The sequence below is a fragment of the Eptatretus burgeri genome, chromosome 15, assembly GCF_056783735.1.
Source record: "Eptatretus burgeri isolate ZD-2024b chromosome 15, Ebu_testis_v1, whole genome shotgun sequence".
In the NCBI taxonomy this organism is placed as follows: domain Eukaryota; kingdom Metazoa; phylum Chordata; class Myxini; order Myxiniformes; family Myxinidae; genus Eptatretus; species Eptatretus burgeri.
Window position 1 is genome coordinate 40,535,532 of NC_140975.1, and position 20,581 is coordinate 40,556,112.

Consider the following 20,581-nt stretch of genomic DNA (forward strand, 5'->3'; position numbering starts at 1 on the left):
CCATGCATTAACTACTCTCTTCCTGAAACACTTCTGCCTTAAAACTGTCCTAACTCTCTTCTTCTTTACCCTCAAGCTTTGGCCCCTGGTCCTAACACTGTCAATTCTGCTGAAAAAAAATCCTCTGCACCTATCTTGTCCATGCTCTTCATCATATTAAACATCTCAATAAAATCCCCTGGTGCAAGTAAACACAGGAAATAAATCAAAGGACATCCAGTGAACACCACCATCATTCAGATATATGCTCCAACTTCTGCAGTTGATGAAGAAAAGGTGGAGGAGTTTTATGGAAAGTTGCAGGAACTTGTAGAACAGGTGCCTTAAAGGAGATGTTTTAATTATTATGGGAGACTAGAATGATAAAATTGGAGAAGCAGGAGCACCAGGGATTGCAGGAAAGCATGGACATGGTTTGGGAAATGAGCCAGGGCAACGAATGCTGGAATTCTGTTTGCAGAATGACATTGTAATTGGAAACACAACTTTCAAAGTTTTCAAAATTTTGGCGCAAAAGCCAAATTGGTCCAGTGTCCTCCGTATAATTACCGTTTAACTGGAGGTCACGTGGTCTCTTGATCGGGGGACGCACCCTCGCTATGCACTAAGCTTATTATCTCCACCCCAGAATGTGAAGGTTATTTTTTCACCCCTTTCTGTTGGGTCACCAAAATAGGTGACCCTTATTGTCAGTAATTCTGTCTGTTTGTTTGGATGTTTGTTTAGATGTTTGTTCGTTTGTCATCAGCATAATTGGTAATAAACGTGGGCGGATTTTGAGCAAACTCGGGTGGTAGGTACATCTTATGACCTAGTGCTTTGGAAATTGTGATGGTTGCTCGGGACCCTTTGGTTCCCGAGCAACAACCGAAAAACCTTCAAAATCGGTACCGTTCATGCGAAATCAATTCCGAAAGCCATTATCCCACGTAGGGTTCTGAAATTTGGCACGAATGATCTACAGGTGATGCTCTATCAAATATATTCTGTTTTTTTGTGATATATGGAATACTTTACCCGCAGTGCCCCCTACAATTAGGGTATGCGCGAAAATTGGTGAAAATTGAAAGCCCCCTAGCGACCAGATGAGTACATCGATATGAATGAAACTTTGCAGGTACATGGTACTCAATGAGTACTACAACTTTGCCTCAGGACATATTGACCAATTTCGCTTCGGTCAGGGGTCAAAGGTCAATTAGTGCAAAAATCGATAATATGCAAGAGCTGGAGGTGCCTTCGTGCCAAATGCTACTCCTCTTAGGGTTATGGTGGAATGGTCATGAAAATTCACACTAATCGTCTGGAATACATTGTGAACAAAAAGTCAAGCCGGATTTTCGATTTAGATCTTTGTTCACCCACAGCACCCCCTCAAACTTTGGGGATTTCCGATTTCAAACCGCATTTTTGGTACTTTTCATTCAAATGGATACCGAGTAGTTATCAGTGGATGGAACTGGATGAGATTTGATAAGCATAATCTTAAGGTGATTCCCTATCTGCTATATGACATCCATTTTTCTCCATGTCCATCATATCTTATAGTTTCCATGCTCGGCGACCCATCGCCGCCTACCGGCTTGTCGGTTTGTCTGTTTGTCTTTGTCCAGGATATCTCAAAAAGTTGTGGACGGATCTAGATGAAATTTTGTGGACAGATTCGGTGTGTGAAAAGGACAAACTTATTAGATTTTGGTGAAGATCCGGATCTGGATCCGAGTACGAGAATTTTAAAGTGATTCTTCACCATTGAGAGATCGGGCCAAAAACGATACATAGCACAATATCTCTAAAAGTTGAAAACGGATTCAGACGAGACTTGGTGGACAGGTTGGGTGTGTGGCAAGGACAAATTGATTCGATTTTGGTGAAGATCCGAATCCGGATCTGGAAGCGAGAATGATTTACCTTTTAAAGGTTGATTCTTCACCATTAGTGGGGCAACTTAGCTAAAATATAGCATAACAATTGTGCATTTTGTGAGGAAAGCACCAAATTTGGCAGACTAGCAGCCTAACATATTATGAACAGATTTGGATATTGGGCCATCTCAAATTCAGTCACTGATGGCTGTGGCAGCCATTTTTCAAAATGGCTGCCAGTGGTTACTGCTATGACACATATCTGCTTTACTGGAGAGGAATGCGGGTTGATAGTGAAAGTTTATTTACGAATAAAACTTTTTGGCACGAATGATCTACAGGTGATGCTCTATCAAATATATTCTGTTTTTTGTGATATATGGAATACTTTACCCGCATGGATATGTGATCTGCGAGTGCGGTCCAATAATGGTCAAAGAAAGTAACAATTTGATTTGGTTGAGAAAAAAAAAGTTAAAGTGGACTAATTAGTCTTATTAAGACACAGATTCTGAATGAAAACCAATGACAAACATTCATAGCACTATTGGCTTGGCACATGGTAGTAGAAGTGGTGTGCGTGCATATTGAACCCGGAATCGCGCACGGTTGAGTTGCCAGCTTACACTTGTTGACTCGATTCATTGTTATTTTGTTCTGTGCCCATAGAGTTCTCTATATTATCCCATTGTTAACCGTAGTTCAGCAAGTTGAGTTTGGTTTGCGGGGTGCAGTTTGGTCATAGGATTATCTCAGTCACGGATTACCGGGTTACGAGGTTCTGCATGTATTTCCGTTCTGCCTTCACGGCGCCAGTTCCAGTTTGCTACTGAGTGAGGAAGTTCTCTCTTCGTACCCGCGTGTTGGCGAGATATCTTTACCATGATAACTCGTTAGTTTTCAGGTTATCTTCGTTCGATTGACGGCAATGCCAAACCATTTGTAAGTAGTTTCCCATTCTAGTTTCCATTTTCATGGCACACCTAATTTGTTTTGGTCAGTTTGTTGAGTTGCCCTTCCGTTTTCTGAAACTGCGTTTTTATTGACTCTTACAGTCAATCGCAACACATCTCAGCACATCGGCTCGAAGTAACCTAAATATGGATGAATTTGGTCGTATTGGGAATGAAGCCATGCAACTCAGATGATGGGTGTGAATTGTCTATGTGCCATCACCAGCGTCTGCAGAAGATTTTACAAGTGGCAATAGTATTTATGACTATGGGCTAGCAGAATTAAGCGTGTCCTCCAGCTCTCTCCGATGGAGAAAGTCTCCATCTAGGTACGAAGAGTGATCTCCTCAAATGCTTTGAAGAGTTCTCCAATGCCCAATCAGAGGCTCTTGATACCACCAGCCTAGTTCTTGATGGGGCAGTCATTGTCCAGATGCTGAAGCCTGCGGTAGCCAAGAACTTTGCTGACTATTCCCAGGATGTCTTCATACCGTACCTGTCAACAAAGCTTCAGACTGTGTCATACCTGGACCTGGTCTGGGACCGCTACGTTGCTGATTCACTGAAAGGCAGTGCAAGATCAAAGCGTGGAAAAGGAGTGCGTAGACGCGTGGTCGGAGCAGCAGTTATACCTGGAAACTGGCAGAACTTCCTCCGAGTGGACACCAACAAGACCGAGCTGTTCAAGTTCCTATCAGAAGCTATCTTCAGGTGGGTTGACCAGGATGACAAGCAGCTGGTTATCACTGATGGAGAGGCAGTCCTGAGCAAGCCACCGCTGCTAGATCTGGCCTTGCTCGCCCCATGCAGCCACGAAGAAGCTGACAGTCGAATGTTCTTGCATGCATCCCATGCAGCCAACTATGGTCACCACAAGATACTGATCAAGACAGTTGACATCAATGTTGTGGTGTTGGCTGTGTCAGTGGCTCAGGGACTGCAACCAGAAGATGAACTGTGGCTAGCATTTGGCACTGGGAAGAGTTTTCGGTACCTGGCAGCCCACGAAATAGCAGCTGGCCTAGGACCAGAGAAGGCACAGGCACTCCCAATGTTTCACGCTCTGACTGGGTGTGACACTGTATCTAGCTTTGCTGGACATGGTAAGAAGACTGCTTGGACAATCTAGACCATTCTGCCAGAACTTACAGACGCACTGCTGAAGCTATCCTCTGCACCAAGTGGCATACCAGACGATGTCATGCACACCATCGAGATGTTCGTCATATTGCTCTATGATAGAATCAGCACGTGCAACGACATTGACAAGGCCCGGAAGAAACTCTTCGCGAAGAAGAAAAACGTGCAGCTGATCCCGCCAACCAAGGCAGCGCTGGAGGAGCATGTGAAGAGGGCGGTCTACCAAGGAGGCCATGTGTGGAGTCAAACACTGCTACCAATGCCAGAGCTGCCTCCTCCATCCAGCTGGGGCTGGGTCAAGAATGACGAGGGGGTGTACGAGCCACACTGGACGAAGCCACCCAAAGCAGCCCACACCTGCTATGAGCTAGTATTGTGCAAGTGCAAGAAGAGCTGTCTGAAGCGTTGCAAGTGCAAAAAGGCCGCACTTGAATGCACAGCTTTATGTGTGTGTGAGGGAGAGTGCTCACAAAATTGAGAGAATATTAACAGAGTAGACTGTGTCACTGATTCAGAACATTTAAATCAGACATCTCTCGATCAATTTCTATGAGTGAGATGTCGGTATTCATATGAATGAGACGCAGCCAATGATTCGTTTGCAACCATGCTCAACAACCACTGACTATACATAAGCGATGTTGGTATTCATATGAATGAGAGGCAGCCCATGATTCGTTTGTCACCATGCTCAACAACCACTGACTTTACATAAGCGATGTTGGTATTCATATCAATCAGACGCAGCCCTTGATTCGTTTGCCACCATTCTCAACAACCAATTTCTATGAGTGAGATAGTCGTACGGTACAACAAATAATTAGCAACCATCTTGCAAAATGGTGGCTATCTTTAAACTTGAGGTGGCTACAGGTTATGTTTTTCTTAATTCAGGTTATAATAAATGTTCAAACCAATGTTAGAGTGAAATTATAGTAACCGCTAGCTGCCATTTTGGAAAATGGCTGCCACAGTCATCAGCGGCTGAATTTGAGATGGCCCAATATCCAAATCTGTTCATAATATGTTAGGCTACTAGTGTGCCAAATTTGGTGCTTTCCTCACAAAATGCACAATTGTTATGCTAAGTTGCCCCACTACATTGAGAGATAGGGCCAAAAACGATACATAGCCCCATATTTCAAAAATGTATTGATTGGGCTCGATATGTTCTTGTGCATTCGGAATTACATGGTGGAGGTATGCGCTCTACTTAGATCTTATTTGGGGCGGCCGACTGGACTTTGATGAAAGCCAATTAATTGGGGAATTATAACCTCCCAGACTAACCTAGGTGCAGACAGTGCTGGACCAATGAAGGGAAAGGCAAACATAGGCACATCAGAAAAGAAGTTCAGCAAAAGGGAATTTATTATTGACAGAACAATGTAAAATGTGAAGATACGGTGTTGTGCAGCATTTTAATGCACAAGCAAGCAATTATCAAAAAGGGGAAATGCGGTTAAAAAAAAATGTACATGGCAATAATAATCACAAGCAATAAGGAGTAAAAGCGAGTACAGGAATGAAGATGGACAAGAAGCAGAGCTCAACTCGATGCCTTACCTACGAGCTGAACACAAGACATGGGTATCCAATCAGACCAACAGTGAAAGAAGATAAAAATAGAAAGAGACGACAAAGGATAATGGTTATCGGCCTCTTTGCTCACTGGGTGGGGTAGCCATGCCTCTGCGACCCAAAAGCTAAAGGCAGGGGTCAGAAGGAGGAATACTGATGGTGTCCAAAGGTGCTTGATCGTGGAAGTGTGGTGGCTGCTCGTAGTGCATGCGGTGCAAGAGGAAAATGAAGGTGCGTATCAGTGGTGGTGCCCTGAAAACGGTAGTTGGTGGCAGCAAGCTCCAGTGTTCAAGCTCCTGTGTTCAAGTAGAACAATATCTCATGAAAGCAAACAAAATAATGCGTGAGATAAATAGCTGACTGTGTGAGAATGTAAAGAGTGTGTATGCATGGCTTGGCTTTGGCCCTAATCACAGCGCTCGCTCTGTCTGCCCAGCGCTCCAGCTCCCCAGCCCCAACCCGTCAACGTGAGCGCCACCGTATGAGCCCCGTTCTCTCGCGAAGCCCCACTAGGCCAGGGCAGGCCAGGGTGGGCCAGGGCCCGGGAGCACAAAACAATGCAGGACCAAGCCAAGAACCACCTCCAGCCGTTGCCTGCAACGTTTTTTTTATAGTCGTTAGCGAGGGCGAGACCTAAAAGTGTATCAGAAACGTCCATTGGTGTGAAAACGCCTGTCAATTGGTGAATTCCTGCTCTTCCAAGGGTTACCCCGTCCAAGCAAGACCTCCTGCACAATTGAGGCTCATTCTGTCTCCAATCGGCAGCACGCGACGGGTCCTCCTCGATTACATGGGCTCGTGCTCGAGATACATTGCAGACGTGGGGCAAATGCTGGGAGCTCGTAATTGCTTGTCGGAGCAAACAGAGCGATTATTTAGCAACAGGACGCGAATGGCCAAATAGCGTCCTGTTGTCCTGAAGCTTGGATAAAGTCCAGAGAATGGAGACGCTCACCAATGCATCCTGTGTTACCTCCCCCCATTCTTCCAAGCCGTGGTAGTGTATGTGGGGGGGGGGAGGGGGTGTAGATGAGGTGATGATGATGGAGAAGGTGGATAGTTTGTGTGTGGTGGGGGTGACATCATGGTTCGCGGGTTGTGAGGTTTTTGGGTCTTGGGGTGATGAATGCGTGTATATTACCTTGATGCAATGTAAATTTATAACATGTGAAATAAAAATGTGTACTCATAAATGATAAGAGGGTTGTCAGGGTCAGATCCAGGAATTTCAAGATGGGAGGAGGTTGACACCAGATCATAGTGCCGAATGGTGGATGGAGTTTGGGGGTGCTCCCCCAGGAACTTTTGAAAAATTGTTTGTCGGAAACGGCATTTCCTGCATTCTTGGAAGTTTTCTACAGTTTGTTGCGTTCTCCCTGGCCCAACAAATACCCCATCCACCATTCGGCACTATGGCACAATAGATTCGCGATGACGAATGGGCCAAAGTGCAAAACTTGCCCGGCCAATCCTTAGTTTAAAAGAAAGGCCTGTGCAGACCCACAGTGCACAATGATGGTGTTGACCGGTACAAGCCCAGCACCATGTGTTGAGGTTGGGAAGCTTTGGGCAGGGGGTTTCTCCCCATAAAAAAGATCAGATAGGACGGCGGATGTGAATTATTTTATTTCTGAATAGTTTTCGAATGAAAATGTCACACACATCATGTGGGGATATAGGGAAGTCATGATGTATGTTCATGAGGGCCAAAGATGCCACCCGACTTTCTCCCATGGAATATCTTAAGTATGTGTTCAGGTGCCACAGGCAAGAAAATGAGCATTTAGCCTCACATGAGCCACCAGGGAGGGTGCATCCAATATGGAGTAAGACTTTGACAGATGGAAATTCATCTCGAAAACAATCTATGAATGTGCTTGGAAGTGTGTTGTTGGGTTTCCTTCTCCAAAACATCTACAAGTTTCAAAGTTAATTTATCAGTCCTGCAGGATGTTGCATGTCGTTTTTCCAAAGCAACAGCTTCTGATGCAGGACTGGAATGCCGCAGGTATCGGTGATTATCACAGATGGCATCAGCAGAAACAGATTACTACTTTCCTGGTTTTCAGCACAGAATCGGGTATCCATTTGTTGGCTGAGGAGCAATGGTCATTAACACCGGTTTACAAGAAGTTTATGGATTAAACAAACAAAATCTTTGTACTTCTGAGGCTTAACAATTACGCGTCCTTATCTGGTATGCTGCATGGTTGGACGCATGTGTGTTGCAGTGGGCGTGGATACGGGTGTGTAATGTTCTTTCCGGGGTGTAGCTGGTTGTGGCATACCCACTCCACTGTTCATGTCTGCACGAGTGGTATTGCTCATATTGCTCGTCGCAGCAGGTTCTTGCTCAAGAGGGGTCACGACGTCATCTTCAGGGATCATGTGAACTGGTGGTGGCTCATTAGCTCTCAACAGATGACGTCTGCTCCTGCATAAACCACTCCCTATGCCGTTGTCAACCCAGTATGATCTGGGGTGTCAATCCACTTTGGTAACGATGGCTGGCTGCCAGGTGTTCTTCCTGGCACTTCCTGCAAAGTGTCACCCAGCTGGAGATTAGCAGGTGATCTTGCTGATCTGTCATGATCAGTTGTCTCTGCACATCACTTGGTGTAGGCATTGTGTATCTTTCTCGCTTGATTGCATGGTTCAACGGCTTTGGGTCGAGGCAGATTCTCATGCGGCCATATTTTTTTCTCGGTGATTACGAGGTTACTAACCCAGCCGGTGGGCTTGTCGACCTTGGCCACGTTTCTCCAGCTGATCCAGAGTATCTTTCAGCTTCTCATACTTTGCATTGGGAACACGTCTGGCTGGCTGAACAGTCGGCATGACATCTGGATTCAGCTCAATTTCGTACTCCTGCGTGTACTGACCAGTGCCTATGAACATATCTGTGTATTGCTCGAGCAGCCTCTCCTTGGTCAGTGGAGCATGCAGTGAATCTATACGCTTGATAAGGCGCAGCTTCTCACATGCGTTTTGCCCTGGTATGGGAACAGTGGTTTCCTCAGTTATGTATAATTTGATTCTCCAGTCCTGCCCTTTGTGCTTTTAGGGAATCACTGTTGTACCCAATGGCTGAATCTTGCCATCACCAAAAACAGTGAGAATGACGTTGGTGGGCGTTATGGTGTGCTCAGACATTGCAATAGTCAAGGTAGCAAGCGAAATTACGTTTTCCTGGGCACCTGTGTCGAGTTTGATGTTCACCACACTCTGGCCAACTGTAAGCTGTTCTTGCCAGCTGCCCGCATGGACGTCATTATCCAGGTTACCGATGAGCACTGAATCTATGCCCAGAAACTCTTCAGTACCTTGCTCGGGATCTGCATCCAGAAGACGCACCCTTCTTGTGCCTCCACCCTTATATACAGCAGCCCAGTGATTCTTGCCTCCACATTTGGCACACGTTTTGCCAAATGCTGGACACCTGCGTGGCCCAGGACTGTGCTTGTTGCAACAGTACTTGCACACAAGCTGAGTAAGGCTTTCCTGTTGCCTTTTTGTAGCTAGTGTCATGGCTCTGGCTGCAGGCTTGGCCTTGGCTTGCTTGGGAAAGGTGGTGTGCTGTTGTTGCTTCTCTTTATACACTGCATAGACTTGCTTGGCACCCTTCATGCTGTCGAGCTGCTGCTTGCTTGATTTGGCAGCATGGCATATTTCCACAGCTTTCTGCAGTGTGACCTCAGCTTCCCAAGTAAGTCTCTCCTTGGATCTCTAGTCTCGCACACCAAACATAATCTTATCTCGAATAATGAGTTATTCTTGAGGTCTGAACTTACACATGGCTGCTTGCGTTCTGAGTTCAATGAGCCATTGGTCGATCATGTCACCCTCCTCCTGGTCAAGTTTTCAAAAACAATACCTCTCATGCACGTTTTTCCTTGGCCTACAGTAATCTGTAAACTTCCGCAGCACCAACTCATAATCATTCACATTGTCACCCTCGGCAAAGGTAAATGTCTTGTGAATAGCCAGAGAATCTGGTCCTACCAATTCTAGCAAAATGGCTACTTGCACGTCAGCGTCTTTCTTCTTGAGCTCAGCGGCCTTGAAGTAGTTCGAGAATCGTGCAGCCCACTTGTCCCATTCATCGGCAGCATTCGATGCCTTGAAATTAATTGGTCCAGGAGGTTTTAGGACTTCCATATGGAGGCGTGGGTTTGAATCCCACTTCGGACACCATGTAACAGCGTCGACCATGCACACGTCTCTGGCTCAAGCGGAAGTGACGCTTCATTTATTGGTCCACATATGGAACACTATATATATTCTGTTACAGTGCTTGTCCGTTCGATATTTTCATTGATTTGTATCGGAATCATTTTATGTATTTACATTGTTGTAAAGATCCGTCGCAAGGATTACAAAATCTTCAGCTTTTCTTTAGAACCAGTTAGTAACAGGCCTGAGGCCTTTTCGTCAAGTAGCTCGAAATTCCCACATTTTCCTGGGAAGAATGTAAATTTATGGTCGGACACTGCTAGCTCTGGATAGATTAAGTAGTTTTTCCTCCACAATTACATTGACCTAAATAAGGCTTGGTGGTATATTTCACAGTATGAGAACATCTTAACCTTCAGTGAACCCCCCATAAAAATTTCTGCATCTGCCCCTGATTATACTTTCTTTTGCCCCGAACATGCAACTTTCCTTGAGTTTCTGCGTATGCGCACCGAGCATTCTGTGGCGGGTTACGTCATTTTGAAAGTCGCGTATTGCCAAAGAAAGGGGATCCAAGAGAATGTTCAAATAACCGAACCATTCTCTTGATTTCACATGCAAGCAAGATATTATTAAAGCCTTTGATGATGTTGATCATTAATTGATGTGGATTGTGCTGAGAGAAATGGGGATACAGAAACACGTCATATGTCTAATAAGAATCCTGTACACTTAACAAGAATCCCCTGTAAGAATGGAGTATGGAGAGACAGAATGGTTTGGAATTGGATAAGTGGTTAAACAGGGATGTATTCTCTCCTTACTTATTCATTCTATATAGTGAGTACATCATAAGGAAATCATACATGGATGAAAGAGGCTGTAGTCAGGACTGGAGGAAGATGTGTGAACAACCTAAGGTATGCTGATGATACCATTGTGTTGACAGGAAGTAAAGAGGACTTGATGAAATTGCTGCAGACAGTGAAGAAGGAAAGTGAAAAATATGGTCTTTAATGAAACCTAAAAATATATTAAAACCTTGTCAAGCGAGAAGATCAACGTGTTCAGAATTGGAGAGGATCATGTGTAAATAATGAAACGTTTCATCTTCCTGGGTTCTAAGATTGAAGTGAGTGGAGAATGTGAAGGAGAAATTAATAGACGGTTAGTATTGGGGAGAACAGCAATGTCAGGATTAACAAAGATCTGTAAAGATAAAGATGTGACAAAACAAAACAAGAGGAGCATGGTGAATCCTCCAGTATCTGGTGAATCCTCCGGTATCTGTAGAATCCTCCGGTATCTGGTGAATCCTCCGGTATCTGGTGAATCCTCCGGTATCTGGTGAATCCTCCGGTATCTGGTGAATCCTCCGGTATCTAGTGAATCCTCCGGTATCTGGTGAATCCTCCGGTATCTGGTGAATCCTCCGGTATCTAGTGAATCCTACGGTATCTGGTGAATCCTCCCGTGTTTCCAGTTGCAATGTATGGATGTGAGTTGTGGACAGTGAAAAATAAAGAAAAGGAAGAAGATGAACAGTTTTGAAATGTGGCGTTTGAGTCGAATATTAAACATCCCATGAACTGCTAGAAGAACAAACAAATCGGTGCTTGAAGAAATTAGACCACCATGTACATTAGAAACACTGATGTTAAAACAGAAACTCTCATAGTTTGGACACATCATGTGTGTGGAAAACGAAAGCCTGGAGAAGTCCACCATAGAGGCCGTAGCTTGAGAGTAAAGAAGAGGAGAGTTAAGACGGTAGTAAGGTAGGGGTCTTTTACTCAGAGAGTAGTTAATGCATGGAATGGTCTCCCTGGAAAGGTAGTGGCAGCAGAAACAGGAGATAAGTTTAAATTATAATTAGATAGGTACCTGGAAGTTATGGAGATCGAGGGGTATAGGGATGTTGACAGGACTTTTAGGTAGTTTGATGGGTGATTGTGTGTATGTGTCCGGAGTGCTGTTGGTGGGGGTCTCGTCAAGGGGTGTTGTGTGGTTGATGTGTGTTTTTAACCAAGCCCATGCTGAGAGGGGGGGGGGGAATACAAAAACTTAAAATAAATAGATTGGAATAAAAAAACTGCATTTTCTGCTTTGGATCTTGTGTAGATAAATTAGTGTGGTGTTCGCACAGGCATGATGGGCTGAATGGCTTTCATCTGTGTCTGTTTACCTTGTATATCCTTGTATGTGCTGGGTAGTGTGTAAAGTTGAAGGAAAAAGAGGAAGAAGCAAACTTTGTGTGTGCTGGATGGATGGATGGGGTAAAGGCTGTAAGTAGGCTGTCTCTACCAGGGCTTCGGGAAGTACTGCAAGGTAGGGATGTTTTGAGAAATCTGATGTGTGTTCAGTTTCCCAGTTTCTTATAGAGCGTTCGCCAAGCAGCTTATGCACTGAAGAAAGCACTCAATTCAAAATCGTTGAGAAGGAACGGCTGGCTTGGCAAACGCTAGCCAGTGAGCTACTTGGTAACTGAACACAACCCGAAAGTCGGACATGACTTCATGCAAGAAAATCTTCTTGTACGTTTACTTACGTCATTCTTATCATTAACTAGATTAACCTAATTTAAAATGCATTACTTGCAAAATCGAAGATATTTCAAGTATATTGGTCAGTCAATTTGTTATTACTTGGCGAAATCTTCGATTTTGTCAAGTATGTTGGTCTGTTCCGTTTGTTGGTTTGTTCCTTCGTCTGCAGCCCAAACGGCTGGACCAGTCGTTCTTAATTTTTAACATCTGATAGGCAATCCACCTGAGACGGTCCGCGTCCAAACCCCATCTTAATCGGACTAAACGTCGCAACGTGACGTCACACAACGTGAAAACACATTTTTGGACATAACTCAGTGACCGGAAGTCGTAGCGACTTCCTGTTGACGCCAATACAAACTTCAATGGAATATCTAAATGTTTTAAAATACATGTTAGTACAAATTATGCACAGTTTTCGCAAGTGTATGACGTCAAAGTTTTTAGCTATTGGCGTGATTTACAAAAATTCTATTCGTTCTACAGGTCACAATTCTTAACCGATTTGGATGAAATTTTAACAGCTGATAGAAATCCACAGTGCAAAAAGATATGCGACTTTTGGTGATGTTCAAGATCAGGATCTGGATTCTGCATCACTTTATATTATCGCCCATTATAAACCAATGGGTAATTTTGTGAATTACACATGGCTATTCCTCAAAGAGTTTTGCACTTATAATATTGAAACTTATACTGTCTATTTATGCATGTAATATTAACATGTGTGCAAAGTTTGATCGAAATTGACCCAGTCAAGGTCAGGGTCACCCAAAACATGAAAAACACACATAGAAAATACATGTTTTTGTTTTACAACATATTTCAAACCTGATAACGGGATCGTAAAGCTGGTTGAAAAGCAATGTTCCTTGGTATTTTCAAATATTTTCTACGACCAGAATGAAGGCAACAAGCACCGATAATAAGTTGTTGAATGTCACATGGTGGCTTTAAATGAGTTGTGAAAATTTTCAATCTGCTGCCTTTACCATGACAACGCGCACCTGATAATTGTTATGTGTGACGTCGCGTCATTTTATTAATGTACGAACACATAAACACCACACATTCCATGACATTACAGCTTGGACCAGATGACCATTTTTACAGCCATTTTTCCCTGCTGTGCAGGGGTTTGGCTTTTTGTGAGGCAATGTTTTATGGCCGGATGCCCTTCCTGACGCCAACCCTGGTCGCCTCTTACGACACACAGGGATATGGTACACCTATTCTAACCGGGGCATACACCGGGACCAGTACACTGGCACTCATTTCGCCGACCTCGGAAGGATGACAGGCTGAGTCAACCCCCTGGTGTTAATTCAGCAGCCAACGGGGCTTGAACTCAGGACACTGGGATCCCAAGCCGCCACCCTAACCACCAAGCCAACACCAGGCTTTACATTACAGCTTGGACCATCACACGGAAAGGTCAACTGATTCGCCAAGTGTCGTGCAAAGCACGATTTTTCATTCTGTTTGTTTGTCTGTCTGTATTTGTCAATCGCCTACAGGTCACAATTCTAAACTTTATCGTCATGAAACTTTATCAAGTTGTAGAGGTAGTCTCAACTGAGAAACATATTGATTTTGAGGTCAAAGGTCATCTTGAGGTCAAATTTATAAAATCGTCATTTTTTCATCCGATTGACTCGAAAATTAAACAGCAATTGCATTGTGCATCACTGAATTGGGAAACAAACTATTTTTGAGATCAAAAGGTTAAAGGTCACCTCAAGGGTAAACATCTAAAATCATTAGCTTTCAACTGAAAAATCATCAATTTACATCCTATTAACGTGGGTATTAAGCGGAAATTGCATATTTCATCACTGAATTGGAAAACCAACAATTTTTGAGGTCAAAATATCAAAGGTCAACTCAAGGTTAAACTTCTAAAATCATCAAATTTCATCTGAAAAATCATCAATTTACATCCTATTAACTTGGAAAAATTAAACAGCAATTGCATAGTCCATCACTGAATTAGGAAAGCAACTATTTTTTGGTCAAAAGGTCAAAGGTCACCTCAAGGGTAAACATCTAAAATCATCAACTTTCAACTGAAAAATCATCAATTTACATCCTATTAAGCGGAAATTGCATATTCCATCACTGAATTGGGAAACCAACAATTTTTGAGGTCAAAAGGTCAAAGGTCAACGCAAGGTCAAACTTCTAAAATCATCAAATTTCATCTGAAAAATCATCAATTTACATCCTATTAACTTGGGAAAATTAAACAACAATTGCATAGTCCATCACTGAATTTGGAAAGCAACTTTTTTTTTTAGGTCAAAAGGTCAACTCCAGGTCAAACTTCTAAAATCATCCATTTCAATCTGAAAGACAGTGAATTTTCATCCGTTTGACTTGAGCTTTGATTGAGATTGTCAATTTCAATCTTAATGAAATGGAAAATTTGATGTATCCATGGCAACCTTTGGAGAGTGGGGGGGGGGTGGATTTTGCAAGTCTCGTGCTCTGCACGACGTCTTTTTTATCTTTAATCTTCTCACTACTGCTAATTGTGACTTGGCTTCTCTTGTCGAGAGATAGTGTACGTACGGGATCTTTGTTGTTCACACTGCACAACTGAAATCCAGACGGGACAGCCGGCTTTACGTTCTTCTCCTGAGGGAGGCTTACCCCGACGAACATCGCCCTCTGCCGGCACTGCACCAGAACGGCATTTTATTTGGGATGATGATCGATTTCCGGCTCAATGGCGAGCATGCTCGGAGCTGAGGAGAAAATTGAAGGGAAAGACTGTTAGTAATTAGAAGGGGAGTAGCGGGGATTACAAAGGATTATGAAAGGGGTTAAAATTAGCACGATATTTATTTAATTAATAGATAATATAATGCCAAACACCTCACGTTGTAGCATCGAGATTGGAGTCAGTCAGCATGGGCTTCAAATGAAACAACGTGGGGGTGGTCATTTGATGGATACCGTAATTTATGAAGAAGAAGAAGAAGATAGGGAATAAGGGGAAGAAGATTTACCTGACAGGAAGCTGTGCCGAAAATTGTATCTCAAACAATAAAGGAAACGGTTTGAATTTAATTAATATCGTTTAAAACCGTCACTGAATAACGATCCGCAACACGACGGGCTAAAATATCATAATCATTCAGAAGAGCCTTCACATCCCGCCCAAATTTTTACCGGAAGTGCTTCTGTCGCCATCTCTGCGGCGTCATGGCGGATAAGCTGGACATGTCTTTGGATGATATCATCAAACAGAACCGCCGTGGAAGCGGCCGTGGAGGGAGAGCCGGGTTCCCTGCACGTGGAGGCCGTGGGACTCGTGGAGGTCGTGGAGGGCGCGGGTTTGGGGCACGAGGAGGAGGCACGTTCGGCCTCTCGGGCCCGGCGCTTCAAACCGTGGCGTTCAAGCGAGGCCGTGGTCGTGCTTTGCCGTTCATTCGGGTAATGTGTTTACCTTTGAAAATACTTCACTTTCTCTCTCTCTCTCACACGCACATTTATTTATTTTTTTAATTAATTTTGACGACCTTACTTCGTCCTGTTCCCGAAATGTACGATGGTCCATCCTCCGTGGGCCCGAGTTGTCGTCACCCGTTTAAACGCATCCCACCTGTTGCTGTGCCTGTGGCACGCTGTGCGGATCCTGCTCGAGGTTCTCACTTGGAGTCATTCTGTTCGAGGTGCAGCCTCTCCGTTTACCTGCCCGATGGCAGCACGACATGTTCGAGGGAGTGACGACGCAAGAGAAAGGTGGAAAGCTGCTCGTGTCCAACCTGGATTTTGGAGTTTCGGACGCAGACATACAGGTGACAGACCTCTCTTGATGATCATTATTTCCCTTTAAATCCAAAGTAATTCTCATGATAACGATTTTTGTATAAGGGATCGTACATAAAACACGTGACACTTTTTTTGGCACAACTACCCCCGTCCTCACCTCCCCCCCCCGTCCTCACCTCCCCCCCCGTCCTCACCTCCCCCCCCGTCCTCACCTCCCCCGGACCTCACCTCCCCCGTTCTCACCCCCCGTCCTCACCTCCACCCCCCGTCCTCACCTCCACCCCCCGTCTTCACCTCACCCCCCGTCTTCACCTCACCCCCCGTCCTCACCTCTCCCCCCGGACCTCACCCCTCCCCGGACCTTCCCCCTCCCCCCGTCCTCACCCCTCCCCTGTCCTCACCCCTCCCCCGTCCTCACCCCTCCCCCGTCCTCACCCCTCCCCCGTCCTCACCCCTCCCCCGTCCTCACCCCTCCCCCGTCCTCACCCCTCCCCCTGTCCTCACCCCTCCCCCCGTCCTCCCCCTCCCCCCGTCCTCCCCCCTCCCCCCGTCCTCACCCCTCCCCCCGTCCTCACCCCTCCCCCCGTCCTCACCCCTCCCCCTGTCCTCACCCCTCCCCCCGTCCTCACCCCTCCCCCCGTCCTCACCCCTCCCCCCGTCCTCACCCCTCCCCCTGTCCTCACCCCTCCCCCCGTCCTCACCCCTACCCCCCGTCCTCACCCCTACCCCCCACCTCCCCCCGTCCTCACCTCCCCCGTCCTCACCTCCCCCCGTCCTCACCTCCCCCCCGTCCTCACCTCCACCCCGTCCTCACCTCCCCCCCGTCCTCACCTCCCCCCGTCCTCACCTCCCCCCGTCCTCACCTCCCCCCCCTCCTCACCCCCCACCTCGTCACAACCGCTAACGCTTCGCATGCCCTCCCCCTAAATTATCACGTGATTCCAACAAAGTACTCCCCTCCCTCTTCTTCCAAATTGCCTTCCCATCTCTTCCAAAATACCCCTTGATCTTTGAAAGTATAAAATGGGAGTTCCATATTGGACATGATTACTTGATTGCGTCACCTGACTGTGGCAACCTCCCTGTGACTCTCAGGAAAACACTCACCCAGCCCAATAGTCCCCAGATCGACCAAATGGTGGGGGAGAGGGGGTGTGAGGTGTTCTTGGCATTTAATTGTTTCTTGTGAGCCAAGGATGACTGAGGGTTTTTTTTTTTCAATTAAAACATCTTTAATGCTGGTTGGTGTAATGTTTTGGTTGGAAATTTTAAAGAAATTTTTTTGAAATTGTTTTTCAATATCATGTACTCAGAATAATAGTATTCATGAGAAATGAGTTCGGGTTATCTCAGATGGTTTTCTTATTTTAGTGGACGTTACTGTTTCTCTTATGTTATCGTTCCATTTTATATAGCATGCTATTGATGCGAGACATTGTTCAACCCCCCCCCCGCCCCCCCGTCCTTTGTCACTTCTATTCTCTATCCTGACACTCCAACTAAATTGTGTGAGGCCAACCCACTTGGCTTCCACGTCTAATGGCGGGGTATGATTGAATTTTGGGGGGTGGGTAAGTAGGTAACAAGCGATGTTTGGGCAATGTTTATCTCCCACTACACGTCTCACTAGCCTGCACACCCTCGCTCTCAAGGTGCTTTTTCACCCCACCCACGTGAATAGAAAGGTGGGGTTAAGCAATTGGTTCACTTCAATCTGTCAAATGTCAGTTTATGAATGAGGAGCAACTCGATATCAGTTGTATGTTGTATTTTGAACACAAATCGTACCGTTAATCGGAAAACAAAGTTGCAGCAGATGTGTTGTGGAGTTGTGAGTTTTATTTTATTTTATTTTGTTTGCCTGGTTGACAGTCAAACAGGATTGAAAATCATTCCAAGCAGGAAACTTTCTATTTTTTATCGATGTCATAATAGACACAAACAACAGGCACGAACGAATGCAATGTGTTAGGGTTGAATAACGGCGGTAAACTTCCGGAATTTTTTCATACGACCATTGTAAAACTTTATTTTATTTTGTTTGAATTGTACACATGAAAACTCCATGGGGTAAGGTGTTCTACAGACCCTTTTGTTTGTTACATCATGTTGCTGCAAGAAAAATATTTGAATCTTGATTTTTTTTTTCTTTGTTCAAAGAACTAAAATAAAATCTGAATAAATACTTGTATTGTATTGCTTTGTTTAATTTATCTATGCCAATAGACAGCTAATAAGCTTGGAATTAAACTTGGGACATGTGTTTTGCACAAACTTTTACAGTTACTGTTTGAAACTAGAAGGGCACTCGGTAGAGCGCATACCTCCCCCACGTAATGTTTGATCGACGAGAACATATCAGGCCCAATACATTTTTGAAATATCATGCTATACAGGATTATATCGTTTTTGGCTCGATCTCTCAATGGTGAAGAATCACTTTAAAAAATAAAAATTTAATAATCCTCGTTTCCAGATCTGGATTCTGATCTTCACCACAATTTGGCCGAATCTGTCCACTACTTTTTGAGATATCGTGCTAAAAATCGGTTTCGCCCTATCTCTCAATAGTGAAGAATCACTTAAAAAATTATTGTAGTCTGATCCGGATCTTCACCAAAATCGAATTGATTCTTCCTTGTCACAAACCCAACCTGTCCCCCAAGTTTCGTCCGAATCCGTCCACAGCTTTTTGAGATATTGTGCTACAGTATATATCGTTTTTGGCCCTATCTCTCAATGGTGAAGAATCGCTTAAAAAAATTCCAGTCGTCGGATCTGGATCTTCACCAAATTCCAATCCATTCGTCCCTGTCACATACCGAACCTGTCCACGAAATTTCATCCGGATCCGTCCACAACATTTTGAGATATCCTGTAAACAGACACAAAGGGGTGAAAACGTAACGTCCACCTTCAGTGGCGGAGGTAATAAAGTGAAAACTATTCTGAGTTCAAAATGATTTTTTTTTTTATACTTTTTAAAATGCTGCTCTGAGGATCGCAAGAGTTTGGATATAATTTTTGCACTGGACAAAGACAGTTAAAGTAGACATCATTGTGGTTGTTTTTTTTACCCCGTGCTCATGAAGTGAAAAGTGGTGTTAAGCATTTGATTCACATCTGTTTACAGATGTCACTCTATGAATGAGAAACAACTTCATTTCAATGAATTTTATATTTTAAATACAATAGCCCACAAATTGGAACATGAATTTGAACATAAACCTGCAGTTTAGCAGTAAGTTGGCACTGAAATTAGAAAATTGTACGGAATGTCATCCTGATCACTCATGCGCACAGTGAGATGTTTTTAGTCTTTCTGGCAGTCAAACGAAATTGAAAATCATTCCAAACAGGAAACATTGTTTTGATCGATGCCATAAAGGACATACACAACAGGCACAAAGAACTCGCATAACGTGGTAAATAATGTGACTTAAAAGATGGTGCATCAATGGCGGTAAACTTCCGAAAATCGTTTTTTTATTTTCCACTTTTCTACAGCCTTTAAAATCTTTATTTTATTTCATTTGAATTATACACTTGAACACTGAAGAACATAAACTGCCTTCTTGGCACTCTCTGTATTGGAGAATATTGAGATTGAGACATAAATTGTAGCTTGTAGGAAAGAAAGGTCGTGCTCAGAAACACAAAGCAAGAGTTAAGACCCCTCCCATATCCTTTTTCTCAAGACTGCATGGGGTAAAGTGTTGTATGAACTCTCTAGTTGTGAATTGCAAGAACATTAGTAGATAATAGACAAATCAACATAGTACAGACAACTCCTGAAGATTAATAGGTTTTGAGAGTAATTTAAATAAAACATTTGCAACAATAATAAATTTATTTTTTCTAAATTGCTCTCAGATTATTGCTTTTGATATGAGTATATGGTATAGAGTAGGGACCGGCAATATACCGGTTATACCGGAATAATTTTTCATATCGATTTTCCGGTATTGGAATTCTGAATACACCAGTATACTGAAAATAAGTCAGTATGAAAAAAACCCTGGAATTTCACCAACAAATCGAAGAAAGATTTATACAGTCTTTAAATACTGTACATGATTTAAAAAGCTTTGATGTACTCGGAGTCTCGGCTACACCTGGATCAGTGGAACTAATGACGTCAAGATGTCAGGTCAGGGAGCATGTGCCGGAGGAGCGGGTCGCTGTACACTTTCTGCCGGTACTCCAGGGGCCTCCATCTGGCCAGCCCCAGGCAGATGCCTGGCTCATCCCCATCTCCTTGAGATGCCGATCGACCTGCTGCAACCACGAGGCATGTGATCAGCCCATTTGCCGCTTCCACTCACGACGCTCCCTTGCTGAGAGAATCTTGTGAGCAGGATCAGTGTCAGGAAAATGAGCCACATGTCCATGCAGCTGCAGGTGATGCTCATGCATTATGCAGATAACAAATCTCATATAATCTCTCTCAGCAACCGCTCATTGGACACAAAGTCCGATCAGCGATAGCCAAGGATTCTCCGAAGAGACCTGGTACCAAAGGAATTAAGTCTCCATCACAGATCCC

At 44.2% G+C, this 20,581-nt stretch overlaps 2 protein-coding genes across 4 annotated transcripts in view; one reads left to right on the forward strand and one right to left on the reverse strand.

Annotated features, from left to right (window-relative positions):
• The window catches only part of LOC147012008 (BAI1-associated protein 3-like), a 176,012-nt gene extending 160,747 nt beyond the window's left edge, over positions 1 to 15,265 (reverse strand). The window contains exons 1-2 of one of the 3 annotated variants that reach the window (XM_085856533.1): positions 15,141 to 15,265; positions 14,830 to 15,005 (exon numbers count right to left, since the gene is read on the reverse strand). In XM_085856533.1, coding sequence (XP_085712659.1) covers positions 14,830 to 14,922 — 93 coding nt within the window. In that variant the 5' untranslated portion in view covers positions 14,923 to 15,005; positions 15,141 to 15,265. Of the gene's footprint in view, positions 1 to 14,829; positions 15,006 to 15,135 lie in introns of all 3 variants that reach the window. The other 2 variants (XM_085856536.1, XM_085856532.1) reach the window with 2 other exon arrangements.
• Positions 15,266 to 15,407: 142 nt separating this feature from the next.
• The window catches only part of ALYREF (Aly/REF export factor), a 28,384-nt gene continuing 23,210 nt past the window's right edge, over positions 15,408 to 20,581 (forward strand). The window contains exons 1-2 of the mRNA XM_085856610.1: positions 15,408 to 15,696; positions 15,942 to 16,061. Coding sequence (XP_085712736.1) covers positions 15,466 to 15,696; positions 15,942 to 16,061 — 351 coding nt within the window. The 5' untranslated portion in view covers positions 15,408 to 15,465. The remainder of the gene's footprint in view (positions 15,697 to 15,941; positions 16,062 to 20,581) is intronic.